General features: G+C 32.9%; 1 protein-coding gene across 50 annotated transcripts in view; it reads right to left on the minus strand.

Annotated features, from left to right (window-relative positions):
* Positions 1 to 3,663: 3,663 nt before the first annotated feature.
* The window catches only part of hspg2 (heparan sulfate proteoglycan 2), a 186,116-nt gene continuing 168,022 nt past the window's right edge, over positions 3,664 to 21,757 (minus strand). For 33 of the 50 annotated variants that reach the window (XM_073939068.1, XM_073939057.1, XM_073939038.1 and 30 more), the window contains 10 exons: positions 20,740 to 20,911; positions 19,693 to 19,815; positions 17,598 to 17,654; positions 13,795 to 13,870; positions 12,027 to 12,105; positions 11,611 to 11,658; positions 9,767 to 9,837; positions 9,524 to 9,607; positions 9,333 to 9,436; positions 3,664 to 7,488 (listed from right to left, as the gene is read on the minus strand). In XM_073939068.1, coding sequence (XP_073795169.1) covers positions 7,316 to 7,488; positions 9,333 to 9,436; positions 9,524 to 9,607; positions 9,767 to 9,837; positions 11,611 to 11,658; positions 12,027 to 12,105; positions 13,795 to 13,870; positions 17,598 to 17,654; positions 19,693 to 19,815; positions 20,740 to 20,911 — 987 coding nt within the window. In that variant the 3' untranslated portion in view covers positions 3,664 to 7,315. The remainder of the gene's footprint in view (positions 7,489 to 9,332; positions 9,437 to 9,523; positions 9,608 to 9,766; positions 9,838 to 11,610; positions 11,659 to 12,026; positions 12,106 to 13,794; positions 13,871 to 17,597; positions 17,655 to 19,692; positions 19,816 to 20,739; positions 20,912 to 21,757) is intronic. The other 17 variants (XM_073939066.1, XM_073939067.1, XM_073939070.1 and 14 more) reach the window with 3 other exon arrangements.

Genomic DNA, 21,757 nt, shown 5'->3' on the forward strand with positions numbered 1-21,757 from the left:
AGCAGAATATTTATTATATCATACTGAAAATATCAGATTTTAAGTGGGACTACATTTTTAAAAAGTAGGTTTTTTTTTATATCGTCACCTTAAAATTACAAGGTTCTATCTGACATTTTTGTCAAAATTGAGTTATCAACATATTCTTATTAAATGACAACTTATTTAAATTACAGGATGTTTACATTTTAAGACTTTTTATAAAAAAACAAACAAAAAAAATGTTACACATATTCTGTTTGCTACGAAATGCAAAAACTTTAAAGCTCAATATCTTAAAATCATTCAGGACGCAGATAGAACCTTACAATTCCAAGGTGACTATATGGTCCTCAAATGCAAATGCTTGGCAGCGCAATGAATTTTAAATGAAAAGAAATGTCAGAAGTCTCATAAAACACAACAGAATTCAGAACACAGTAGAAAGTCAGAGACAACTTTTCAAGTTTTCAGCCCTTATACATTTTTCTTATACATGTATCTGCAGACAGCAATAAAAGTAAAAAAAGATCATTAAATTAAATTTAAAAACTTTAGAACAAAAGTTTCTCACAATGACACCAAGGCAAAAAATGTGCAAATATGAGAAAAGTACAAATTATGAGAAATAAACTTACCTTTGAGAAGAAACAATGTCAGAACTGCAAAACAAAAAGTTACCGTTCATTATTTATTTTACTGTGAAAAGATGCCTCCAGATTTTACTGTCTTATCCTGACAGAAATTGAACAATAGCAAGGTTGAAAAGTAATTGACTCGCATACAGTAATCTGACTGTTATGCTATCCCCAGTAGTAAAGCCATGCAGTTGACTTTCATTGTGGCCATTTTTTATATTTTGAAACAATATGAATTATATGGTTGTGTAAAAGTATGTTATGTATTGTTATAAATGTACACTAGTCCATGAAAAAATCATGTACTGTATATGATAGCATCCCTTATCAAACTTAACCCCGTCTTGTTTTACAGAGACTGTAAAGCCGTGTATTTATACTTCTGCGCACTGTCTGTGTTCCTCTGGAATAACACATCCGAAACACTAGCTGGCAGTGGGTGTCTATGTTTCTCTGTGTCGGGTTCCTTCGGTGGTGTTTTGTTTGTCCTGAACGCTTTTTTAAAGTACAAGTGGCTCAAATTAGCTGATATTGAGTTGGGAACGACGGACCTGCAACAACTGTAATCATAAGGAAAAAACAAAGCAACAGTTTCCATCCGGAGCTCCTTTACGGGACTCCACACTTGTAAACACTCGCTGCATCACGCTCATGCGGCTCTCACCTCCACCCACACTCGTCAGCACTACCAAGCCGAGCAATCACAGAGCTTGCGCTGTGTACCCGTTACATGTTTTGAGAGGTGCTCGTCAGCGATGTCGACAGCCACGGCGAGGGATTATGTGTCCACGCGTAGGCTGCGTCGTTGCATACGCGTGCGCTTGACGCAGAAGTATAAATCAGCCTTAAGCCAGCATCGTCCGACATCAGTTCCTGACTTCTAAAAAGCACTGCTAAAATGGTCAAACCTTCAATGGAATAATAATAATAATTCCTTATATTTAGATAGCACTTTTCTGAACACTCAAAGCACTTTACACATTAAGGGAATCTCTTGATCCACCACCAGTGTGCAGCATCCACCTGGATGACGCGACAGCAGCCATATTGCGCCAGACCGGGGATTGTCAGGAGGCCATGATAGACAGAGGCCAGTGGGCACAGTCACAGAGAGTCAGGACTTCGGTTTAACATCTCATCCGAAAGATGGCGCTCACTGAGTAGTATAGAGTCTCCAACACTATACTGGGGCATTAGGACCCACACAGATCACAGGTTGGGCGCCCCCTATTGGTCTCATTAACACCACTTCCAGCAGCAATCTAGCTTTCCCATGTGGTCTCCCATCCAGGTACTGACAGGACACAGACCTGCTTAGCTTCAGTGGGCAACCATGTGAGAGTTGCAGAGAGCTAGCTGCTGGCAGGATGTCCTTTGGAGTATGGAGTCCAAGGGTGTAGAATTGCTCTACATTAGTGGGGACCTATAAATCTAGACTGAAATCGGGCTTTGCAAAGAAACTAATACGGACTGATGGAAAGGGTGCAGGATAATTGTTTCACCGAGATTCAATAATCCCGATTATTGTTTTTACATAATCGTTGGCCAAATTCAAAAATGTATGGAGAGAGGGAAGTGTAACCCCAGACTTTCCTCTCCCTATCCTACCAACACTGCTGCTCTCACAACCTAGATAAAGTCAAGAATAGATGGATGGATTATACAATTTCAGCCTTATTTAACTGTCAGCAGGCACAGTTCACATTATGTATACTGGCCATCCGTCGACAGTTTTGTTCGGTTATGAAACAGCAGTTGCCTTAAACAGGATTTGATCTAATCAAATCCAATATAAATGTTAAATAATACAAGTTAATACATACAAATGGCTAACTGCCAACTGGTTAAAAATGTTTTTCTTTTGAACTGCAAACACCGTAACAAGTATTAAACCCTTACGTTATGTTACCTTCCAAATTAACAAAGTTTAATTCGCAATTCGTATTTCGCAAGTTTATGTAAGCATGGACAAATGCTTAATGTACCTTGTTGAGTTACATGATGGCTCGGTCTTACCATGTGGTAAAAAGTGAATTACTCTATGTAGATTTACATGATTATATCCAAATTATGTTGATTGAGGTTTCCTTTCATACAATTTTGATTTTTTTTTTATACAACAATGAATCACTACAAACACCAAAGTGCAAGTTTATTTTACTTATAACATTTATACACGTTGTAATATATATTTTAACTTAATAAAATAAATATTTTGGATGGTTCACTTTAAGTTTAAGAAAAAAAAGGCTACATAAAAACCTCACAAATTGTTTCCACAATGTTATAAAATAAATAATAAAACGAAAGTATTTATTTAGAAGTTTGTAGAAGATTTAGGGAGAGGTTTGTGTTAACAACTAAGCCTATTTTAGCGATTTAACCAAGATCCCATTCATAAAACCCATTGACTTTGGGAACTCCTAAAATAAACTCGCTTCCAGGTTTTTGCATACAATTTGACATCGCAGTTCCTCCACTCTATTAATTCACCTCCAAAGTAATATTGTTTTACTGTTATACTACGTTTTTACCATATCAGATTTCACTCACATTCAGCTTGGTTTCAGTCATGCTGACCACGGAAAGCTGTAAATGACTTTTGTTTGATTAGTGCTTCATACATGACTACACTTTTAACAATTACCCTGCTTTTGTGCACACGTTTGCAACCACACCTTTACAATGTTACAACAGCACTGAGAACAATGAGCCTCAAAAATAACATCAGAGATATGTTTACATTAGAACCTTTACTCATCTTTCAAGAAAAATCCTACAATCATTACTGACATGAAAATGGCTTCCAACCTGCCAAACACTGAAGTCAAAAAGTCATGTATAGCTACTAGGGTAAATGGGCAGACTAGACACACCCTAAAATTACAACTGGATTCCTCTGCTTCCTCAGTCTTGATGTCCTCTGAAATCTCAATATGAAAACAAAAACACACAGAATAAGTATAGCAGTTGACAATGCGAAAAACAATATGCTTTGAAGCCTTTTTCAGGCTTGCAAATCAATGATGACAAAAGACAGAATCAGAAAATAATAAAGGTGAAGCAACTTTAATTAAGCAGTAATGCTCCTTTTTTGTTTAAAAGAAAATTAACAAACAAGGCTTAGTCATATAAAACAGTGAAAAAGACACACAGGAGCCAAAGTGACCTCTGACCCTTGTCTGGCCCATGCGGGCGAGCATGTTCATTACAGCTCTAAGTCACAGCACTAATAAAAGAGATCTTTCACTAAGCAGTTCATCTATTCTGTTTGATCTACCAGTTTGTTCTTTCATTCCTTCATTTCGGACCATCTCATTATCACCCAGTCATTTCCTGTACTCAACTATTGAGCAAATCACCCTGAAGGGATGCCATCATTTCCATGAAGTCTTTTTGTTCATTGCACACCATGTAAGACTCCTCCATAATATGAATGAAATGACACCTCAGTAAATCCATTTACACAAATACATCATGCACAATAATGTGTTAGTGAGGCTGTTAACAACAAAACTGTGAGCAATAGACAACACATAAAAGACATTTTAAACAACATTTGAAACTGCAATGTGATTTTTACCGAATATCTGAGATCCACTACTTGAAACGTAACAATAATTCTAGTCCTCTCATGAAAAAAAACATCACCAATTAAAGAAAAATCTACAATTTACTAAAATAAACTTTACTTCTCCGCACTTTGGCTTGAGGGATTGTAATCAGTAAACAATATTTTACTTTATTGTAAAGCTGTGGCTTTAATTACAACAAACGAGACCCATCCAGAGGAGAAATATTACAAAACACCAAAGCTGTAGTTATGCGCTTGTTTTGTTGCTTTTGTCATGTCTGAATTTAGCACCATGTTTCATTTTTGATACCAGACACAATGTTACCAAGCATGGAAGGTATAACATATTAAACATACACAGTCTACACAGTGTATGATCTCCCAATTTGTATCTTTAGCAACAATCTTCACCTGAGATGCATCTTGATGTCTTCTTTGCTGTGACCTCACAGAAAGCCATTCAGTATGGAAGGTGATTGAGGCCAAAACGTCTTGAAACACCATAAAACTGATTGCGCCAATGAGCATCCATTAGACTAGGGCTATGTTTACATGACAACGACGTAGCAAAAAACGGAAAAGATGTTCCCTTCCGTTTTAAAGTTTCACATTTATAGGACAATGTTTTCAAAACAATCAAAACCACTGTATTACATATGCCAGGCTGGATTTTGGAGCTTTTTAGTAAACAGTACCTGTAGGAAAGTGACGTTGTGCAGTCGAAGGCATATCTGCACGGATGTGTGTGGGTGGGTATGTGTATATGACATGTCTCTGCTATTGGTTGTAATGTAAAGTAAATCGACATTTTGCTGATGAGTCATTAGGAAGCACTTGAACAACAACACTACCAGGGTTCTGTTCACACCAGACGCGGATGAAGCCTCAAGCGAGAGTGATTTACATGTTAAGTCAATACAAAGATACGAATAGACATCCTACGGTGTGTTTTACGTGAATGATGCGATTTCCGTGAATGAAGCAGTGGAGTTGAGCGTTTTGCACGTTTCATGCACTTAACGTGTATATCGATTTGGAAAATCTTAACTTCAGCGGACATTCGCACCTTGTGAACTAATCAGGAACCTTTTAGTGTAGGGACGTAATTATGACATAATGCCTGCTGTTGGTGTTTTTGTGGAAAATTCTCTTTGCCGACACGGGACAACAGTTCATAAAACTGTGCTTGGCTCAGTCAGAAGCACCGCAGAAAGCTTCCATCATCCTGGTACAGTTTCTGGAGGAGTTGATGAACTCACAGAGCTGGGTGCACCTCTGAATGGATCTAGTAGACTCAGACACAGCGCCAAGCGAATCGACGCTGTTTATCAGCCTTCCTAAAGCACATAAACACAGCTATTCTCTCGATAAAATCCATGTTAGCCATTTAGCAATGAAGCTAGAGTCAATGGGAACATGATGCCCTGCCCATGACAACAATCAACATATATTGTGAGTGAATTTGGTGAGCAAATGAAGCGAATTTGACACACGAATTAAGCGAGCAAACTTAAAATGTTCATGCGTCTATTTATGCAAGAATAGAGCGATTTATTTGTGCATTCCACGTCTGGGGTGAACACAGCATATCACTGTTGTGTGTTTTTGTGCTAGCTTTTAATCTTAATCACCCTAAACACTTAATACACACTCTAACTGCGTCATTGTTTTCAAAAACTCCCATTTGCAGGTGTTTACACTGACATGAAAATGGCTTCGTTTTTAAAAACGTCCACTTTGCGTGATTTATGTGTTTTCAGTCACCATAAAAGCTTGTAACTTAAGTTATCATGTAAACAAACAGGCATAAAACATGCTCATTTTTAGTTAAAAACATTGTCATTTAAAAAGCCCCTGAATTAAAAATATGCAAATGTGATGATACAACATCAGATGTCATGTTTATTCACAAAGTATTTTGTGATGGTAAACAGGTATGTAAATATTAGATGTTGCGATGATATTTGGTATGTGATTTCAGTGATATTATATATATATATATATATAAATATGTTCAATACCGCCACACTAACATCATCAAACTGAAGCAATGAAATGATCAAATTTAAAAAAAGAAAAAGAAAAATGTATAAACTTTTGACCCCGATCACCTTTCATAAACCCAAAATATACTTCAGTTTTTACATGTGCGCAACAGTATGCGTATGAACTGCGAAGTGAATTTTGTGCTCATTTTTTACCCAAACAATACAAGGTAAGCAAATCTCACGTGTTTTGAATATTTTTGCACTACTTTGTTTGTCCACAAGATGACATTACTAAACCGGACCATTAATTCACAGTCAGGAAAAACTGAACAAGAAAAAGTATGAAGACATTTCATCATTTCTAGAGTGAAGAAAAAGTGCAGACAATACTGAATATTCAATCATGCAAACATTGAGCTTGTGTGTTTGCTTGGAAAGGCTGTGTGTGTTCAACTGTGCGCACATGCTAGCGTATGAATAAAAACAGAAGTATATTTCAGCCTTCAGCATGCTCGCCCCCATCAGCCCTCATACAGAGTAAAAGAAGGCAGCAGAGTCTTCAAGTATGAACACAGCTCAGTACTAAACCTCAGACACGCAATTTTAGAGCCTAGAATCAACAAATGAGCAGGTTATTGTTAGCTTTGCATTTCCCCCACAAATATAATATATATAGATAGATTAATATGCTTATAAATAAAAATTCAGTGCTGTAAAACATCTCCGATTCCATAGGATCTGACCCACCATAGAAGGCTCATCATGTTTATCATTATAACTATTATTTCTTTCTCTTTTCTTGTCATGGCTAAAAAGCTTCTGTTCGGAGTATATAAACTGAGCTTCCGTGTTAATAAGTCCTTCATTGAGCATACACTGAAAAGTTGAAGACTTGTTAATATCGTTAATTTTCCTCTTTCTCTTTTTGGTTTAACGCAGAACAGAGCAAAAAATCCTTTCTTTCTTTCCTGTGTGTGTTTTTGGTTGCGGTGAAACGTTAAGAAACACATGTCAGAGTGTGTCTCTTAAAGTGTGACTGTCGTCCTGTGAGTGTCTGAGAAATGCAGGATACTCAGTGTGACTGTGGATGAGGGTTTTTCTTTTCTGTAGTCTCTGGTAGTGTTTTAGTACTGTGCTTATGTTAAGCAGCGCTCTACATTGATGCCCTCTTCTGCGTGAACCTGCAGGTCTATGGGTCGCGCTGGCTGTTCTCCTGGTCGAGCGTTCATCAGCGACAGGTTCTTCACACAGCCTGTCATGCCTGATGAATACTTCCCTCCGGTCAAAGCTTGCATGTCAGGAGCTCCACCTACAGGAAATACATGTAATTAGTCTGAATTTAGATTAAAATGTTGTTGATGATGATGGCACAGTTTTTCTCATGGATGTCCGCTCCAGGATGGAGTAACACGTATGTCTTTATGATTATTAATAAAGTTAAATGTTTGAGGGCCTAGATTATATTATGACCTTAGTGTCATCCCACTTCAGAGTAAATCTGAAATAATATGAGTGTCATTGCTTTTTCTGTAAGCCAAATTATTTGTTTTCTCATGATCTACCAAGTCAGGTCAGAGGTCACGGAGACCTCTTGAGTAGACCTGAAGAATTAGAAACAACTTTTTCCTGAGTTGTTTCTTGAGTCATTTTTTGTTGAATCTTTTAAAGTAAATTCCTTTGTATGTACTGTTAACTCACAGTTTGGATGTTGATTGTACCAGTTTTAAACAAGATTGTACACAAAACAGTCTCGAGTAAGAAACGTTGTAATTTGTGTCTGTATCTTTTATGCATGTGGTATCCATGAGTATTACAGGTCTGGGGTCAGCTCTAAATATCTTAGTGGCTATCTGACTTTTGCATGCGATGCCTAAGTAATCATTGGAAGATACTAATCATAATAGTGCACACACACTTGTGCGCACATGGATGTTTTCCAAGTCTATCTGGGTTTTAACTAATCAGGTTAAAACGCCTATATGTATGACACAGTTAATGACGCCATGTGAGAGCTGCCTACGGACTTTATGAGAGATGTGCTGCAAACCATTTTCAGTAAACTTTCTTTTTGAATCTCTGACTTTTTTCATCTGACAAACTGATCATTTTTGGGTTGAAACAGTTGGTCCCCCTACAATGACTTTAAGTAATGTCTATATGTATTATTTGGGGGGGGGTCTAACTTTAAGGCGGGTTTTACAAACAGTAGTACTGTTAAAAGTATACCCAGCTTACCCAGAAATGAAAATTTATATATATATATATTTATTTTTTTATTTTTTTTATTTTTATTAAGTATTAAAAAAAAAAACAGTAGTAGCCATTGACATTCATTGAAAGAAAAAGCAATACTATGGAAGTCAATGGTTACAACATTCTTAAATATATCTCTCTTGGGTTCAACAGAACAAAATAAAACTCTTACTGAAGTCAATGGTGAGAATATGATGATACAATTGAATTTTTTGTGTGAACTATCCCTTTAAGTATTACAACAATTTGCACTTTTGATTTTAATATTTAAAAAATGCTATATTTTCTGCATCATACTCTAATGAATGTCACATAATGCCTTTTTACAAGATCATTTTAAATAAATGTCAAAACCTGCTCATGATCCTTTGTTAAAAAAATAACGTTTTAAAGAACAGCATTTATATCAATTATAAATATTTTATACATTCTTTTAAAAACTTTGTACTTTAAAAAAACAGTGGTTAATGTGTATTTTTATTCATTAAAAATGTATTGTAGTAGAATTTATTCCACATACTCCACAACAAAATGCACACATTTTCATTACAACTTCAAGAAAACAATAACTACTGTAAAACTTGGACACCAAGAATGATAATAAATAGTGTAACTATGAAGTTCTAAATATTCCAACTGAAAGAATAACGATATAGATGAACAATATTAATGATTCACCTTCAGAACATTTTTTCTATGTGATGAACATAAACCCTCCCCAGACAATTTATTAAAACGATTAGCACATTTTAAAAAAACAAGCAGCATTGCTGAAAACCTCATTTACTTCCATTTGATCTACTTTGAATTTGCAGTATGAGTTTGATAGATCGTTATTGTTGGCTGATGTGAAAACAAATACAGTTGTCTTTTTGTGAACGGATCCTTATATGTACTTACCCAGGTATATGTTGCCCTTGGTATTCACCATGATGCTTTTGCCTTGTGATTGTCCTCGTTGGACAGATCCTCCATCAATCTGAAGATAGCCATGCTTACCGGTTCTGTTCAAGACACATAATGAACACTCTCAATTATTTTTCCCATGGCCTTTTACTATGTATGAATTGACTGGAGTGGTAAGTCTTTACCGGACTGCAGTGATCTTGTGCCACTGTCTGTCATTGACAGGCTCTCCGGACACGATCTGAGCTTCTCCACTGCCCAGCTGATAACTATCAGAAAAAAACAACAACAGCACATCAGGACAAAACATTGATCCAGACACTGAAACAGAGATGCAATGATTTTAACCAGATCATTCTAGATGCCGTCATATATAGTATCTGACGCACATGTGGTTTATTAGTGTGCAAAAGAGATCCATTACGCACCTAAACACAAGATGTCCATTTTGTAAACCGAGACTTATAAAGTCCTTTCCCTTGCCTTGATCTCCAAGTTCCTGTAAAATATGATATTTTTACTGAAAATTTGAAGGGGAAATCAGAATTTTACTAGGAAATATGGATGAAAAACACAGACATGACAGCATGTTAGATATACATCATGTGTGTGTATAGCAGAACTTCTATTCTTGAATTAATCCCACAGTAATTATAAAAAAAAAATAAATCAAACATTCAAACATCTTGACTATGACAAACAAGCTGTAAAATAAACAGTATATAATACAAAGAAAAGTCGATATGATTTTTTTATTCTTTTAAACGGTCTGCTTATAAAAACAGATGTTTATAAAAAAAAGTCTGTTGTTCATTAATGTTGCATATTGATCATGTGAAAAGTGAAATCTGTTAATCATTTGATTAAAATGATTATAAAATAATTACAAATAATAAATGTATTAATTGTCACTTTTGATCAGTTTTCTGCAAACTTGAAGTATTTTTCAATTTAATAAATAAATAAATAAATAAAATCAATCAATCAATCAATCAATCAATCAATCAATCAATCAATTCCCTCCATTGATGACCCTAAACATTTGTAGGTAATATATCTTGATTAAAATATCAATTTGAACAAAGTTCATGTAATATTTTTGATTAATTGATCAAAATTGTGACAATGTACTACAAACAAATTATCCAGAAATTATTCTTTAAAAATAAAAATAAAATTGGAAATGCTAGAATTGGTTCCTGTAAGTTTAAGGTACACTTTGTAGTACTATTATGTATTTAAATGCACAACCTTCATGTTTGTTGTTATTAGAAGGATCACTATCTATGTTTCCATACAAAAATGCGAAATAACTTTAAGCGCAACATTGGATTATCGCATAAAAGATGTGCAAACAAAGCAGCGTTTCCATCCAACAAGTCAAAAAGAACAAAATTGTCACTTCCTGATTAATTGGCGCCAAATATCAACAGTAAAAACAGAATTTGCTGCAGTAGGAGAAGCTGCATCAATCTTTTCTCTATTTAAAAAAATGACCTGCAGACGTGACACGCAGTGATGGTGCGGTGATGTTTGAAGGCGTGAGACACAGAGGACAGACACGTTTGATTCTGGAGGTAAATAATAATATAACAACACTAATACTGAAACTGTTAAGGCACTTTAGAATGACCAAAACAAGATTTCAGATGTTTTACAATGTGCTCAGCCTGCTGGTTTGTTTATTTACACACATTTTAATCTCTAATAACAAAATCACATGACTTTTTAATGCACATACTGGAATTTGTTTGGTAAAATTGTTTCCATTCTAGTTTATGTGCATCTTATTGTATAAAAAGTTTATTCTACTCAGTTATGCGCATATATTATTTATGCACATTTTCAAAACTTATGCGCAAATGAGCATTAAATTGGTGGATGGAAACGGAGCTATTACATATGCAAAGCAGCCTAGTAGGTATTTTTAATTTGTCTCACATTTAGTCTGAAGGTAACAATTAAAATTGTCTGAGGGCCAAATAACCTGTTTTGTTCCCTATTTGTGAAAAGTGCCAAGTGAATGTGATAAATGCCTGAAGAGTTACAAGTGTATTGACTGAACAAGTGGAAAACAAGTGATGAAAATGCAAACATGAGCCTAAAAAAACCTTTGAAATCAAGCAAAATACATGCAAAAAAAACTTCAAACGTACTGTACATACTGTACATGTATAATGCTACTGCATACTGAGATGATAATGATATGATCATGCTAATGCAGACATAATTTTGTGTTTTCCATCGTTTTCTGCTTGTGAAGAGTGAATACCTTTATATTAGCATGCTTCTTATGGAGGTTTAGAGCACCTGCAGACTCCTGAGGAGGATGAAGGTGAGTTAGGCAGGCAAACATGCAGTGCAGCCAAAAAAAAAGGGTGAGTGTGAGGAACAAATGCATATCGATCAACAATCCAGCTCCAAGCAAACTCATTTGACTCAGTTTAGTAAATTGAGGCTGAATATGAAATGTAAAACATGTCAGTTCCATATCAGTTACCCATGATCATAATGCGAGAGTATATGTAGTGTCCAAAATAAACATTTATAAGCAGATTTAAAAGATATGCACTGAACAGGACATTTTACAGTATACTGTACAGACATATTTGTGCCTAAAAATTTATATCTTGGACTCTAAATGTGTGTGTCATGGGAAGACAAGGGCGCACATTTGTACAAACATACCACTCCCTGCCACAGGATGAGGCCGTCCTTTGAGGCAGTGTTGATCTCTAACTCAATGGTCTCTGGAGAGTCAGGAGCACTGCAACAAGTCAAACAGTCATTAATGCAACCAGAAAATATCCAAACACATATTTTATTGTTAAACTTGACAGCATCCATTTAAGTTCAATTAAAGGAACACTCTACTTTATTGGAAATAGGCTCATTTTACAAGTCCCCTGGAGTTTGACCATTTTTGAATCCAATTAGTCCATCTATGGATCTGGTGGGAGCATTTTTAGATTAGCTTATCATAACATTAATAATTGAATCAGATTAGACCATTAGCGTCTCACTCAAAAAACAAAAACAAACCAAAAAAAATGTTCAAAACAGGAGTCTTGATAATGTTCCTATTTATAGTTTGGCTCTTTTTTAATTACATCCTGTACTAAGACTGACAGATTTTGAAAAAGCTGCCATTTCGTAGCCTGATATAGCTGAAGCAGGCATAATGATATTACACATACCTACAGTACCTAGCTGGGGGGTTGTTGCTAGATCACAGGGCCACGCACAGGGGGGTGGCCAGAGCCACTGCCCCTTTGCCCTCATTTGCTGAGGTGCCCCTGTACCCCCCCCCCCCCCCATAATTTATGTAATTTATTAAATTTCCCATTCAATGTATTTTTATCAGCTTCTACCACCACCTTAATCCTAAACTTAACCGTCACAGTAATGTAAAAACAGTAGTTGTACAGAGTATTACTTATGCTATCTATTACAATATTTAATAAATTGTATTTTTAACGTCTACCCCCACCCCAACTGTCATAGTAACATAAATATTAATTATTGTTATACAATGTTATAAAAAATGCTGCTATATTAATTTGCATATTGAACTTCCGGTCGGCCGGGTATGCGATCTAGACTTTACCTAGCTGGGGAATATTTTCAGGTGCTGCATGATAACATAGTCCCTGCTTCTGCCATGGTACAGCAGCAAAGGTCCTTGACCTTTCACTTTTCACAGGGCGGACTTAACCAATATGTGAGATAAGCAGTCACTTATGGAATTACGGGGCCCCGACCAATGCTAAGAAGCCTATTTTAATCATATACTATTTTTTTGTACTCTTATATGCTGTAAAATCTGTCTAGAACTATTAAGATTTAAACCTTAATTCTTTCTTTTCAAAAGAAAGGGTCCCCATGAATAGTGGAATGTTTCTTCCGTGCTGCAATCTAATCACAAATATGGCTGTAGATAGTTTGCGAATTTATTGTATTTAATTTTACATTAAGGAGATTAAGGTTCCACTTAAAATATATATTTTAACATGCAGTTTATTTACAAAAAAATAACCTACAGAGAAAAAATATCTATAGAGAAAGAGAGTTTTGAGTTTAATTGCTACGGCCCCATATCTTGAATTGCTTTGGGCACCCAGATCACTAGGTCCACCCCTGTCCATAACTAACTTTTATCAAGAAATTTGTGTTTTTTACAATGTGGTCACAGTATCTCAAGCAAAGTATCGAATCACAAAACCTAACAATAGGATGGACACAATGTTTCCTTTTCTTTTTTGAAACAGAGATATGAACAAAACAATGTTTGAAGACTTCATTTAGTAGTGCCCATCCCACACAATGGATTAGTTTATATGGATTGTTGCATTTGTTGAGCATGGTTTCTGATTGTGACATTTATTTTGAAAAAAGAACACACAAAAAACATGAATATGAAAGTTTTAGAACGAGTGTGCAAAGACTGTGCCCTCACCTTCGTGGGAACATAGGTTTTGGAAGTGCCAGATATCCATTGTCATGGAAATATGCGGAATATTCGATAGGAGAGTCTGCAAAACAGAAACCAAAATTAAATGCCAACTCTCTGTATTATAGTGCCACCCTGTGGACTGTCACGAAACAAAAAACAAAAACAAATAAATGAGTGGAATATAAACAGCACTGACACCCGAATACAAAGCATTGATATGGAGGACGAAACCTGCCAAAACGATAAATACATAAATATAAATTTAAAAAATTTAAATTCTTAATAATAAATAAAAATTTATTGTTTTATTTATGCAGGAATTTGTGTATATATTTATTAATTTACTTGCATTTTTATTAATTTACTATTTTATTTATGCAGGAATTTATGTATTTATTGTATTTATTGATTCATTTATTTATTTATTTGCATATTTATTTATTTATTGTTTTATTTATGCAGGAATTTGAGTATTTATTTATTTGTTTTATTTATTGTTTGATTTATCCAGTAATTAGTGTATATAATTATTTATTTATTTGCATATTTATTTATTTACCGCTTTATTTATGCAGGAATTTGAGCATTTATTTATTCATTTATATGCACATTTATTTATTTACAGTTTTATTTATGCAGGAATATGTGTATTTATTCATTCATTTATTCATTTATTTGCATATTTATTTTTTATTTATACAGGAATTTGAGTGTTTATTTATTCATTTATTTGCGTATTTATTTATTTACAGTTTTATTCATACAGGAATATGTGTATTTATTCATTCATTTATTCATTAATTTGCTTATTTATTATTATTATTTTTATTTATACAGGAATTTGTGTATTTATTTTTTTATTGATACAGGAATTCGTGTATTTATTTATTCATTTATTTATTTGCGTATTTATTTATTTATTTATTGTTTTAGCAGGTTTCGTCCTCCATACATTGATATCGATTCATCAGATTTAGAAGTGATTTAAATGCATGACCCCAAAGAACAGGCTTGTTGCATTGTGAGAAATCAACAATCCATCAAGAGCAATTCAAAAACATTAAAATCCAACACGCATTTCATTTATCTCCACAAGATAATGAACGCAAATAGACATTGCTCTTAAGGTAACATTCCCATTTGTACAACATTGCACATTCCGCTCAAATTAAGCATTCTCTTGAACCATGTAATAAACGTCGGGCAATTACAAACAAGTGCTTACCACCAAGTGCTTCATGCTGAGGGTTTCCAGTCGTAAAACTCACCTGTCGGGTCAGCTCAAGTGTACAAGTGAAGGACGTTCGGTGGTTAGTAACCAAAAAAACGTGTTTGTTGACAGTGTGAGGACATTTTGTTTTAACGGACGCTGCTGTATGTGAAAATGGCAGTGCGGAAAATAGGATGTTGATTGTTTCGCAAAAGAGAAAGGAGGTTTTATGCGATAGAGATCAGATGTCGAATTAAAACTGCAGCGAGAGGTTGAGTGACTGACCGGACAGGACGCTTCAGGAGAATTTTATGTGTCTGATCACTTTTGACAAAATTGCAAATGAAGACATAAAATTCCCCTTCAACGTAACACTTAAAACTTCACAGTAGGGACATATTAACCAATTATAAGTGCAGATCATTCATTTCGACAGCGCATTATTTCAGGGATCTATTTACGAGGATCCAGTATTAAAACTCTTTTCTACATTGTTTTTATTTTATTTATTGTTTATACTTTTAGAGATGTCAAACATCCCTTAAATATTTCAAATCAATCAAAAGTTTTGGGGTTGGTAAGATATTGCATTTTGAAAAGTCTTATGCCCATCAAAGTAGAATTGTTTTTGATGATTAATATGGAACAAAAAGTCATTACATTGTTTATAGATATTAAAACATTTTAAAATGTATTTTATTCTTTTAAAAGTCACTATTTGCATTGTATTGTTGAACTCCAATACATCAAAAATAATTCACTCCATAAATAATTTGATCAATGTTTTAAAGTAAATTTTAAAAGACTTATCAATTTGATTCTTTGAGAGAATATCTTACTGACCCCAAGTATTTCAATATCAAATACATTTGAAAAAAGTACATCAATATTAATAGTTTTCAGGTAAAAATAACTCAACATCCTTAAAACTGTTTTCATATTCATGCATATAACAAGCAAAGTTAAGTTTACCCTCATTTACCCTATCAAGAAATAAAAGAAAAAGCTCCCTTAATTGAGATTAAACCTTTGAACAAGAACAACTAAAATCCCTAAAATGTTCTGAGCTTGTAAGACATTTTTTTAAAGTGACTTATAACTATCAAAGTAGGATTTATTAGATAAATAATATTTTTTTTTTGCATTTTAGTTTTACATTTATATTATATTTTTAAAATGTAATTTATTTGATTAATAATTATTAATACAGTGAGATTCAGTTATACATATTCGTTACACATATTCAGTTTGAGTCAAAATTATTAGCCCCCCTTTGATTTTTTTTATTATTTATATATATATATATATATATATATATATATATATATATATATATATATATATATATATATATATATATATATATATATATATATATATCTATCTATATAATGATGTTTAACAGAGCAAGGATTTTTTTTTTTTACAGTATGTATGATTTTTTTCTTTCTTCTGGAGAAAGTCTTATTTGTTTTATTTTGGCTAAAATAAAAGCAGTTATTAATTTTTTAAAAACCATTTTAATACAACTTGAATAATTACCCTAACCTACCATTTAAATGTCACTTTAAGCTGTATAGAAGTGTTTTGAAAAATATCAATTAAAATATTATTTACTGTCGTTAGGGCAAAGATAAAATAAATCAGTTATTGAAAATGAGTTATTAAAACTAATAGGCTTATGAAATGTGTTGAAAACAGGGGGGCTAATAATTCAACTGTACATCATATCTGAAATAATTCACTTAAAATATTTTCGTAATAATATACTTTATTTTATATATTTATATTTTTTTAATTAAAATTTTAAAGCACTTATCATTGCTGATCGATCTTGAAAGTATTCCTTAATATATCTGTGGAGTAAGTTCAAAAAACAACTTAAAACATTTTAACTGCCTTTAACTTTTAGATTTTTTTTGACAAAATATATTACTGACCCCAAACATGTCGATGGTAAACACACAACAAATTGTTTTTAAACCAACAATCATACTTTTGAGATAAAAATGTCTCAACATCCTTGGATTTTTTAAAGTGTAGATAACAAAAAATATATTGAAAATTTAAGCTTATTTATAAAAAAAAAAAATCTAATTGTCAAAAAAATCTAGTTACATTTTTTAAAGTGTAGATAACAAAAATATATTGTAAATTTAGGTTTATTTAATAAAGTTATAAATATAATTGTCAAAAAAATAAAATTAAGCACAATTCGTTGAAATTTAAAGCTTAAAACAAACAAACAAAACTATTTGTCAATAATGTCTGAAAATAATGTCCGTTCTTTTCCCAGAAGCAAAATCTTGCTATAAAGATGTTGAGTAACTTTCATTAAGATACATTCATAATCAAGATCTCTTACAAATTATATTTAATCAACAACGATAAATAAATATTAGTTTGCTTTTGCTAATAAAAGCTCAGTAAACAGACCCCTGAAATGCACGTCTTCCTGTTTTCTTCTTCAGCATTTTGGCACAGCAGTAGTTTGTATCGGTGGGTGTTAGGCGGGCTGCGGGGCCCTGAGGAGGAGGAAGATGTTCTCCTCTTGTTAGTGACGAGCGAGTCAGGCAGACTGTAATTCATACTGTACCATTTCCCCCACTACCCTCCAAACTCCACATGGCCTCGCTGAAGCTGGACTCCTGCCCTGTGTGTGTGGGATACAGCGGTGAGATTCAGTCACACGTGTCCTCTTTCACCCGCTAAAACGCTACCGATGAAGCCATGGCGGGTTATAGAGAACGGATAGTTAGTTCCCTACAGTATGGTGCTTTATGATGAATCACTTACAGCTGCGGTTCGGTACAATGCAATGGAACTACAGAAAAATGCTTTTATTTCCTTAGAGAGAGAGAGTGAATTCTGGAAAATGATAAATGAGGCAAACTGGGACCAATATATTAGTATTAGGGATAATAAGGCAGTTAAAATTCATTTTTGTAGGAATATTGGGTTTAGGTAGCTGTGTGTTTGTCTCCATACTTCTGAAATGATGTAATTTAAGATTATTTAAATGTAAAACAGAAGTATAGAGCGGACATTATTGTTAACTAAAAGTAACACATTTAAGACTTTTTAAGACCTTTTAAAGACCATTTTAAAATCAAAATAAATTAAATTTCAGACTTGCACAAGGCTAAATGCTAAAAAGTTTTTAATGGTCAGGATAAAACCTTTAAAAAAAGCCTTAAAAACAAATGTTATTGTAACGAAGATAATCAAACATTATTAATAAGTAAAGACAGTTAATAAATAAAAGTTTCTTAAAACTTTTATTGAAATATATTGTTAGTGATTTTAAGTGTTGGCCCGATAGGGTATAGCTTTACATGGACATATGAAAATTAAGACCCATTTAAAATTATGTAAGACCTGCAACACAATATTTTTAGTGGATTTAAGACTTCTGTAGGTCTAAAATTTTGTTTTGAAATTTAAGACATTTTAAGACCCTGCAGATACCCTGAAAACTATTAAAGTATAAATAATAGATGAAACGTCGTAAACTAAAATACTACTGTATATATATACAGTTATTGAAATAACTCAAAGTAAAACAAGTGCTTATATTATTGAAACTATTTTAAAAAATAAAGTAAAACAATATGTAAGATATTAAAGGATAATTCAACTAAAAATACAGAAAAATCTCACGCTTAATTGGAATTATTGCAGAAACCCATATCTCGAAGGAATAGTTAAATAAATATGAATAAATACTGTTTTATTAATTAATAAATAAATAAAATTTTTCAGAATATTTGCACTTTAAGTTCTTTCGAAACCTTTATGAGCCTTTTTACTGTTAAACACAAAGGTACATATTTTGAAGAATGTTAGGAACCGGTAACCATTGACTTCCATAATAGGAAACACAAATACTAATGATGTCAATGTTTCCAACATTTTAAAAATAGGTTCTTTTGGGTTTTTAAGAGACTCAAGCAGGCTTATAACAAGTTAAGGGTGAGTAAAATAATAGTCCATTTTGGGCGAAAAACTATAAAAAAAAAAAAAAAAACTATCAAACTGGCTAAACTTACAATGAAAAGTAGACATATACTGTACACGGCAATGGAAAAAATTGGTCTTCTTGAAAACTGGGTTCACCTAACTAATGATTTCTTAACTCTGTTTGAGACATTGCTCTCCTTGGTACTGTGTTGTTTTAAAAATTAACACTCTAAATGACGATTCTTATTTTAAATTGGGAAGAAATTTCATTAGTATGTTACAGAGTAATATACTCTGTAACTGGCTATTTGGATCATAACATACATGTTTAATGGTCTCTAATGGATTTTTTGTTATGGTTAATACAAAAATAAATGGTAAGAAATGTCATTATTAGCCTACAGAGCAATATACTTTGTAACCGGCTATTTGGGTTGTAGAATAAATGTATAATTGTATCTGTTTGATGTTTTGTCATGGCTAATAAGAATGGAAATGTGCATTAACTCTTTAAGCTTATTCAGCTATCATCTTCGGGCATGTTTCTTCCATAAATGACCCTATTTTTGTGAGATTTATTAACTGGCATCATTCTCACCTTATCAAGCTTCAAGTCCTTAATAATAAAGTTAATGAATAGATAGAAAAAGCTGAAAACTGCGTACAAAGGAACAGAAACATACAATAAAGTCACAAATCATTTGTAAAGCATGATAAAGTTGTGAACTGACCTTTCTCACAGTGTCGGCCTGAATATCCTGCAGGACACACACAGTGGTTGTTCACACAGCTGCCTCCATTTTGGCACTGGGACGAGTGTCGACAGGACTCCTTCACTATTTCACAACGGTCACCTGACAAACACCAAGCAGGAAATTACAGATACTATAAATCTAAACTAAACCATTCATTCTTAGAATAAAAGAAAATGATGTATTGAGGATTTTTAAAGCCTTTCAAAGGAAACAAATAAACTTCCCTTCAAACTTTTAACTAAAGATAAGTAAACAAGCTTTTATCATTTTTTAAATTAGACTAAACTAGTAAACAGTAGTGCTAAACTAACAATATTAAAATATAACAAACTACATTTTATACATTAAACTATCAAGTCATAAATTATTCTCACCATCAAAATATTAGTGATAATTTATTATCATTAAGTATCCACAGATGCTTTAATATAGTTTGGAAAAAAAGTTTTAGTGATTCTGTTCTAAAAATATATATTTTAGTAGTTTTTTTGTGTGTGTATTTTAAGTATCTATATTTCTATTCATTTCTAGTTTACATTCTATTTATTATTAGTTATTTTAATTTTAAGTTAAAATAAATTCAAATGAGAAATAGGTTCTAGGCAAATAAAACTATAATGCTGAGATTTATTTTAACGTTTAACAATAAATGTTTTTTAATAATTATTTTAGATAAATGAACAAAAAATATATTAGTTTCATGGTTTTAATTTTAGAATAATTATAACTAATAACCTTTATATTATATTATATAATACTATATAAACCCATGTGTGCAGTTTTTTTTTTTTGTGGTCAATTAATAGAAAGCAGCAATAGAATTAGGATTTAAATGGCCATATTTTCAAACGGTTTCTTTTATTAAACACAGTAAATTGGATATTTAAGTCACTCTGGAATACTTATAACCCGTTTCATATGATAAAAATTAAAAACAATACCATTCATTGGCCCACACCAACAGTATCACCCAGAAAATTGAATGAATATTTTCTGTGACAGGCACTTGGTTTATGGACTTACCTTCATAGCCCTCAGCGCAGAAACACTGGTACTCATATTCAGCAGTGGCCATACAGGTGCCAGCGTGCAGACAAGGCCTGCGGTCACACGGGCTGTCATCATTACACTGGCTGATGGCTCTGCTCTCAGTAAAGCTGTATGACAGATCCACTTTCTTTCCATTGATGAACACCTGGAAGGAAAAAAGATTTATTATAGAAACCAGGACTGTCAATAAGACAATAATAGATATGTTTATATTACAATAAGGTTCTATTAGTTAATGTTAGCCAACCAAACTGAACTGAACTTCACCTCTGAAAACTGGACTGACACAGCTCCAATTTACTAGAACTTCTAAGTTAAGCTGATTTGACACAATCTACATTGTAAATAAGTTATAGAAATAAAGATTAATTGAATTGAATAGCTACTCATCATTGTTCAACAAGTTTTGCTTGTTACCATTAGCTAATACACTGTGAGTCAACAAAAACAAAGAAATACTGAGTTTATTTCCAGTAACCAGTGTAATAAATGCCTTGTTTATTTTTTGTTCATGTTAGTAAATACATTAAATAACATTAACTAATGGAAACTAACTGTAAATAAAATATTAAAAATAAAACAAAATTATATAGAGTGCTCAACATATACGAGGACACCCCTTACAAATATCTCACTGAAGCCAAATCTGGAGCTTATCTTAGTACACTAAAATTAGTACACCAAAGTTTATGTTACTATATGGTAAAATATTAAATAAAAAAATATAAAAAGAGCAAATATCAAGAGAAACAAAAAATTTATAAAATTTTGTTGACATATTGTAGTTTTACATTTTTTTCTCAATATTTCACATGAATTTAAATCATTGTCTTTCTATTTCTAAACATGTTCGGTGACTAAAATACTATTTTACATATATATTGAAATTAACCTAAGATGACTAAATGATTTTTGGGGGTGAATTATCACTGCTATATAAATAAAGGGATTAAATACTTAATTTTATGTTGTTGTTTTTTCTAATTTTGTA

This window comes from Danio rerio, chromosome 23 (assembly GCF_049306965.1).
Source record: "Danio rerio strain Tuebingen ecotype United States chromosome 23, GRCz12tu, whole genome shotgun sequence".
Lineage (NCBI taxonomy): Eukaryota > Metazoa > Chordata > Actinopteri > Cypriniformes > Danionidae > Danio > Danio rerio.